At 42.0% G+C, this 1,837-nt stretch overlaps 1 protein-coding gene across 1 annotated transcript in view; it reads right to left on the bottom strand.

The window, feature by feature from the left end:
* Positions 1–563: 563 nt before the first annotated feature.
* The window catches only part of SEPSECS (Sep (O-phosphoserine) tRNA:Sec (selenocysteine) tRNA synthase), a 42,077-nt gene continuing 40,803 nt past the window's right edge, over positions 564–1,837 (bottom strand). Inside the window, exon 10 of the mRNA XM_018573264.1 lies at positions 564–1,026. Within this exon, the coding sequence (XP_018428766.1) occupies positions 723–1,026 (304 nt within the window). The 3' untranslated portion in view covers positions 564–722. The remainder of the gene's footprint in view (positions 1,027–1,837) is intronic.

Below are 1,837 nucleotides of genomic sequence, written 5' to 3' on the forward strand. Positions count from 1 at the left end.
ATGCTGCAAGCTCAGTGACACAATTGTTGCAAATATGTCCAAAAATGTCTTACAAGTCATGCCAAAAAGACACAGAGGTCAGAAAATCAGAGGAAAGTGGTATAAATATATTGGACAGAAGTCTCATTTACTTCACCTATTTGTGTAAATCTTCCCCACTCTAGCACCTATCAAAACAAACCTTTATGCTGGCCATATGCTGTTAGAAAGTTGACCAATCCAGAGGTATCAACTGAATGGAGGTGTTTCCCTCCATCCACGCTACACAGTGTGGCTGACAGAAAGAAATCTATTAATATAAGCAAGTTTAAGCTGGTCACACATTCTCGTATTGAATGAAAAAAAAATCAAATGCAACAAATTCTTCCATCTATCCTAAACGGCATGGATGGCCGAATCTCCTGCTGGGCTATTGCATCCTGACAGCGGTGGGTGTGCAGCTGTCAGAATACATGGACAGTACAGTACAGTACACGGTTTGTCTGAAAAGGCCGACAGGGCCACCAAGTGAAGGAATTTTGACCAGTGAAATCCGCACAGTGCATGACCAGCTTTAATCTGGAATTTCCCTGTGCAGTGTATTAGCTGCAAACCAATTTCAACAAAAAAAAAAAAATATTCCCTGCATTTCAGGCATATATGATTCAGTACAAGCATGGGGACAGTCAACTGCACTGCAGTTTGAAGAAATGTTCTTCAGCTTATAAATAATCCTTATCGTGTTAAGTCAATAGCTGCTGATCCTCATCCTTCACTTGTAAAGATCCCGCGAGCTGTTGTGTTAACTCTGCGACATCCTCCTTCGTTGCCTGCAGATCACCCGCTGTTTCAGCTCCTGAATGTTTGTCTTTCCTGCACAGCCTCAGGCACTTGTCCAGTCTTTTGATGAACATGTCAACATCTTGCTTTTTAATGCCGATGGCAGAAGCTGCGTTCAGGTAAGCGCATGGATAGTTATTACTGTGCGACATGAAACCCTTAAAAGCGTACCCATTAACGGTCTGTAAAGTACCAACCGGCACAACCCTGCAAAAGGAAAAATAAATAAAATGTCAAGTCACTAGAACTCAAAGTATAAATAGCAGCATAACCTATAAGAGGTTAAAGAACTTCACTAATCTATTGACCGCACCACTGCTGTATCCACAATCAAAAAAGCTGACATCTTAGTGGCTGCATGTAGTATGTGAAGTAAGTTTGGCACTACAGGAAGTGTCCACCAGTACCGGCAACTGTATTTCCCCAGATCTACGGTCACATTGGAGCCACAGGTCAAGTGATCCTAGGTACTTCAAGAAAAGATTCAGCCCATAATTCTGTACAAGTCATTCAGAGTTCACTCTCCATGCAATTCTCTTTGCAGTTCCAATGTCCTCTGCAGAACATACATAAAATGATTTCCCAATTCAAATCAACTGGAAATCCGCATTAGGGTTTGATATGGGACTTTCACATCAGTGGTTCATCAAGCTCCACTCTACCTACTGCTCTTCAACCAGTTCTTTAGACCATCTGTACTGTAGTTATACACAAGGCAAAGTAGAAGGTAGGTAGAGGAGGTAGATGCTGTACTGGCTCCTTCAAATAATAAAGGTTTTAATGAATTTTGGAAATATCTTGGTTAACGTAAACTCACTGTAGTATAACAAGTGCCTAATGCTACTATACAGGTCATCTCCATGCACCACACTTAACAGTTTTGGTCTTCAATCCATTATCTTGCCCTGATACACAAAACCACAGGCGTGCGCAGCCTATTGCATTAGGGTGTGCACACAAAATAACAAACACACAGCTTGTCAGGCACCGAGGTTGCCAAGAGCTGGCGGGAGATGAA

Source organism: Nanorana parkeri, unplaced genomic scaffold (assembly GCF_000935625.1).
Source record: "Nanorana parkeri isolate BGI_ZX_2015 unplaced genomic scaffold, ASM93562v1 scaffold2305, whole genome shotgun sequence".
Taxonomy (NCBI): domain Eukaryota; kingdom Metazoa; phylum Chordata; class Amphibia; order Anura; family Dicroglossidae; genus Nanorana; species Nanorana parkeri.